Below are 5,901 nucleotides of genomic sequence, written 5' to 3' on the forward strand. Positions count from 1 at the left end.
GATTCTGAGTTTTGAGTTCTTCTAAGTTTAAGCTTAATAGGGATAAGTGTCTAGACTGTCTTACCTGAACGGACATTTGAGCCGGGGAGGGACAACTTGGTCGGTAGCAGGGCAACACCGCCTTCGTTGCTGATCCGAACCCCGCCTAACATGTGTGACTATAATCCTTCACCAGGTGCCTTGATACTCTGGCCATCTCAAAAGAAAGTTAGGATGCATACGTTGTATTCCTTCTATACTATTTCAGAGACTTATAGGGGGTGCACAAGAGAAGACAGTATATAATACAGTTCAATCAATATCAAAGCTGTAAATAAGCGATAAGTAGCACAGACGGCCAAGAAACACAATATCAACAATAATTAAAACAAGCATAAGTCAATATAAAATGCTTGAATTCTTATTAGTCCCTAGAAGAGTCGTCAAAGATGTCACACCCCTTTTTTTGTTCAAGGGTCGAGTCGAAGGTTTTTTCCAATTAAACTAATGATTTTGAATAGGGATTATTTTATTTACAGAGTCGCCACTTGCAATTGAGTTATGGTGTTTCAAGTTACCTTTTTGAATCCCTAGTCAAAAGGAAATGACTCTTTATTATGGTCTACGAGAACAGAAGACCGGGTAAGGAATTCTGTTGACCGAGGGAAAGGTGTGAGGCACCCCTCGAGTCCCGTGGTTCTATCACGGTCGCTTTTATTGACTTATCTTGACTTAAAATAGTTTGATAACTGTGTTTGGGCCTAGATTCGTTCATTTTTAATATCTAAAATTTGTCTATAACTCTTGTATTAAACTAGAGAAAAATTGATCTTTTGAAAAATATTTGTCGAGGTGCATTATTGCATCTTTGAAATTTAAAGATGCGTATGACGCATTCTTAATTGAGAATATATATTAAATGTGTTTAAAATTATTCTAGTGTTAAAGACGTTAATTTATTACTTATAAATTCATAACAATTTTTATTTATTCTAAATGCTATTTAACTTGAACAATAAAATTATACAAAATTCATTTAAAAGGATAAATAATTTAATAAATAAATAATTAATAAATTTTATTAATGATAATTAAAATAAAAATAATATATACCATTTTAAATTTTGAAATGAAACTAAAATTGTCCGACTTTAAACAAAAAATATTGACCATTATTAAACTTAAGCAGTCAACCTGAACATATTTTATTTTTACTATATAACCATAATTTATTACCCAAAAAATTATATATTATATGTATATAAAAACCAAAAATATGCACTTCATTATCCATAATTCAAACATTCTTAGAATTTACAATTAAAATATGGGAGAAGGGAAAGGGACGAATACATCAGCATATATGGCGTTGATATTATTCGCTGGTAATCAAATTCGATGAGGTACAATAATAATAGAAAAAGGGGGGTAAGAGAGAAGGGCGACGCCGATTCTTCAACTATGGTGGCCGGTTGACGAAGGGAGAAAGGAATAAAGGGAAGGGAGAGGGGAGAAGGCCAGCGGTGGCACGGTTGGGTTCACCGGCCTCGCCGGCTTCGCAGATCTGGATGGGAAAGGGAGAAAGGGGCAGCGCCATCATTGGGATTCACCGGAGTTAGCAATATTTTTCAGCAGGTTGGCTTTATTCGATCGTAGAAGAAGATGACAATTCCATTTTTATCCCTATTTCTCTACTGTGTGGGTATGTGTATATGTTATGCTTACTGTAATCATAAAAAAAAAATACGAAAAGGAAACTAATGAGTAATTTTTAAATTCTATAAATACATTTACTACATATATTTTCTTTCCATACCACATCTACTGCTTTTGAACTTAAACTTTATTATTCATATCTATTAAACAAAAAATCATGTACAACAAAAAATAATAGTGTTAATACTGTTTTATTATATTTATATTTGTCTATTTATAAATTGTTATTATATTTTGTAAAATATAAAATTAATTAATTATTATTATATTTATTATTGTTATTATTTCATTTATTATTATTATGATCATTCATTATTATTACTATTATTTTCTATATAAAATATAAAATAAATAATATTTAAAAAAAATTAATTTAAATTTTACATCTTTCTTCCCTCCCCCCTCCCTCATTTGACAACTAACTATTTCCCCCTAAAAATAACTGTTCCCTCCAAGTGATTTATATTTAAGTGACTCTCCCACCCCAGACGAAAAAAAGGTACGGACATTCATCATCAAAAGGATCAGACACTATTTTATTTGATACTGAAAAAAAAGCATCAGTAACCAGTAAAAAAAAAGTGAAAATCAGAGAACGACAACAACAACAAAAAATTAGATTAAAGAGAGAGAAGAAAGTTTGAAGTGGGGATTTTGGTTAAAGTTTCCGGTGACGACGTTTGAATTTTGCTTTAATACATTAACAGGTTCTACTTCAAATTTGAATTACTCATTGTATGAAATTTTTATTAGTGAATTAAATTTATGTTAGTTATTGATGATATGTAGTATTATTTATTTAATGTTTTGAATTATGAAAATAAATATAGCAATACCCTGACATATATGCATGTATTCACTATCAAAATATAACATGCACACACATTGAATGCACAGACAATAAGGAAAATATCATTAAAAAAATAAGAAAACTGGCCATATTTAGAATACACCACATATCTTCTTCAAAGCATTTTTCTTTACAAATCTTTATATATGAACACACACGCATTACATATGGTAGAAAGATTAGTAGAAAATTAGTAAATAAAAAAGATATTAGAGAGTAGAGGAATTTCTTGAGTTTTCCGGCAAGTTCTCACCGGAAAACTCCCGGAAACGACTCAAAACTTAGTGAACCAACAACTAAAATTCCTCGGAATCCATTAAAACTGGAAACCAAATGACTGGCGAAGCCCAACGCTGCCCCTCGCACCCCTCGAACTACCACCCGATTCGCCGGTGAAATCCATTGCCGTCGGCAATACCTTTTCTCTTCTTATTTCCATCGTTGTTAGTCTACTACTTCAGATCCGATGACCAAATGGTCAGATCTGGCCGAAATCAACGTCATAGCAGCGATAACAGCCCCACCGGTGAACCAACCATGGCCGCCGCTGCTGATTTACCCTCTCCCCTTTTTCGTCGCTGATGCCTTCTCCGATAACCACTAGCCATACCCGTTTTTTTCTTTTCTTTCTTTGGAGGCACAATTTTAAAATTCAAGAAGTTCTGATTACTGAAAAATTAGGTGTACTATTTATATATATATATATATATTATTATTATTATTATTATTATTATTATTATTATTATTTTGGGTTACAAATCACATTTATATAATAAAAGAAAAGTCTATTCTAAGTAAACTACTTAATTTTGTTAAATATTAGTCATTGTCTATTAGTTAAAATCTATAATAATATTAATTTTATTTTAAACGTCAAATTAGTGTATTATTATTATTATTATTATTAAACTATTGATATTGTTGTTATTAGTATTATTATTATTATTATTAATATTAATTTAGTATTATTATTTTATATGACTTTTTTTTCAATGGATTTCTAGTATTTTAATATTTTATTGGCTTATTTAACATTCAAAATTTATTTTGCAATCGAAAAAAAAATGAAAAGAGTTGAATTAAGTAGTCAAGTCTTTAATATTAAATAAATTTTAGACTCATTTATAATATTCTTCTCAATTAAAAATGCGGCATATGGTTCTTTCTGAGACATTTAAATTTCAAGGATGCAATAATGCATCTTGACAAATATTTTTCTAAAATTAATTTTCTTTGATTATTTAATACAAAAGTTTTAAATCGTTTTAGATATTAAAAAGTGAATGAATATCAGGCCTTAACATGATTAATTCAATTAGTTTAAGTCAAGGTAAGTCAATAAAGCGATCGTGCTAGAATTATGGGACTTGAGGGGTGCCTCACACCTTCCCTTCGTTCAACAAAATTTCTTACCCGATCTATTGTATTCACAGACCATAATAAAGAGTCATTTCCTTTTGATTAGGGATTTAAAAGGTGACTTGAAACACCATAACTCAATTTCAAGTGGCGACTCTGTAAATTAAATTAATCCCTATTCAAAATCGTCACTTTAATTGGAAAAACCCTTCGATCTACTCGACTCCTTCGAGCGAAAAAGGGGTGTGACAACTATCTAATTTTTCATCTAATTGTTCATCAAAATTTCAGTTCCTTATTTTATAATCCCTCTCCTACTTCCTTTACCCTACCCTCCAACTGAAAAATATAAATTAGGTTGATTTTTGATCACTTTAATTCTTTATCAATTTCATCCAATTTTAATCAGTCTTTTTTATAGAAAATATGACAATAAACTTCAAATTATATATTAAGCTAACTATATTCCAGCATAAGATTTTCAAATCATTACTCTTTAAGAAAAAAAAATGAAGAAGAAAACACACACACAAACATAGCTTCCTCCAGATGATTGTATGTACTATCAAAGAAATATTCCCTAGGTTACCTAATCTACTGTTATATACTATTTCAATGAATAATTTATATGTATATTTTAAGAATAATCTTACGTAATTAGTTTAGAGCAAAATCAGATCAAAAAGAAAAACTACTTTAGATTTTAACCAATTTAGATAAAACACTTATCCAAACGCACTCATTTATAGTTTTAACAAATTTATGGATATGTACTCATCTATTGTATAATGGTATTTGTCGTTTCAGAGTGTGGGTAGCATAAAATTTACTGCTAGAGGGAAGTATGTTAATTTTATTGAGATGTGTGTGTATATATATACAAGAGAGCACAAACCAAATAAGTAAAGAATCAAGTAATAAAAAATTGTAATCTTCTCCTAAATAGAAACTAAATCACTAATGAGATATTGAGATATGGAAGAGATATCCTAGTATCAATCAAGAAATATTGATAATATGCCCCCACAAGATGGTAGATCGGTCTGATATATTAATCTTAGACCTTAGTGCTACGAATGGAGCTTTTGGAAGCGGCTTGGTCAGAAGATCAGCTAGTTGGTCCTGGGATGAGACATGAGAAAAACGTAGCAAGCCTTGTTGGCAGAGATTTCAAACAAAATAACGGTCAATCTCTACGTGCTTCATTTTGAAATGAAAAACTAGTTTAGCACACACATAAGTCGCGCTAATATTGTCATAGTAGATAACTGGTGGTTCCTAGAGACAAGTAGATAACTCTTTAAGAAAATTACAGACCCAATAAATTTTAGCTGAAGCTGAAGTAATAACAGTGGATGAGCGAGCAACAACTCTTTGCTTCTTAGAACTCCATGAGATCAGATTGTAGCCTAAAAACACAATATATGCTGTAGTAGAGGAGCGATCTTCATGATTTCTTGCCCAGTCTGAGTCAGAGAAAGTGTGCATATTTAATGACTTGCCTTTTGAAGAAACAGGCCATTAGCAGATATTCCATCAATATAGCTAAGAACTCTTTTTACCATAGCCCAATGTGTAGTCGTTGGAGCACTTGTAAATTGAGATAATTTGCTTACAACAAAGGCCACATACGGTCTGGTAAGGTGGAGATATTGTAAAATTCCAACTATACTTTGATATTCTTTAGGATCCTCAAGTAGAGAGCCATCACTGCTTATTGGATAAGATTTGCTTGCCATTAGTGTGCGCATCGGATTAGCTTTAGCCATGTTGGCTTTGTCTAAGATCTTATGTATATACTTTTGCTGACATAAGAAAATTCCAAAAGGTGAACGAATAACTTGAAAACCCAAGAAAAAATGCAAATAACCAAGATCTTTAACAGAGAAATGATTAGCAAGACACCCAATAAAATATTCCACCGAAAATTGATTATTCCCCATAATAATTAGATCATCAACATAGACAAAGATATAGAGTGTAACTCCAGATTTAGC

At 31.1% G+C, this 5,901-nt stretch overlaps 1 protein-coding gene across 1 annotated transcript; it reads right to left on the minus strand.

The window, feature by feature from the left end:
• Positions 1-3,045: 3,045 nt before the first annotated feature.
• Positions 3,046-5,673, minus strand: LOC124898823 (uncharacterized mitochondrial protein AtMg00810-like). The gene is made up of 2 exons (XM_047412892.1): positions 5,407-5,673; positions 3,046-3,174 (listed from the first exon to the last, which is right to left on the minus strand). Exons 1-2 carry the CDS (start codon positions 5,671-5,673, stop codon positions 3,046-3,048), a joined length of 396 nt encoding a protein of 131 aa, XP_047268848.1.
• Positions 5,674-5,901: the final 228 nt, after the last annotated feature.

The sequence above is a fragment of the Capsicum annuum genome, chromosome 1 (assembly GCF_002878395.1).
Source record: "Capsicum annuum cultivar UCD-10X-F1 chromosome 1, UCD10Xv1.1, whole genome shotgun sequence".
Lineage (NCBI taxonomy): Eukaryota > Viridiplantae > Streptophyta > Magnoliopsida > Solanales > Solanaceae > Capsicum > Capsicum annuum.

What these genes read in the sequence shown, in the direction of transcription:
- LOC124898823 (XM_047412892.1), bottom strand. Translation starts at nt 5,673, where the DNA reads ATGGCTAAAGCTAATCCGATGCGCACACTAATGGCAAGCAAATCTTAT. An exon ending in ATGGCCTGTTTCTTCAAAAG is followed by an intron (nt 3,175 to 5,406) that starts GCAAGTCATTAA and finishes GTGCCTCCAAAG; the next exon opens with AAAGAAAAGAAAAAAACGGG.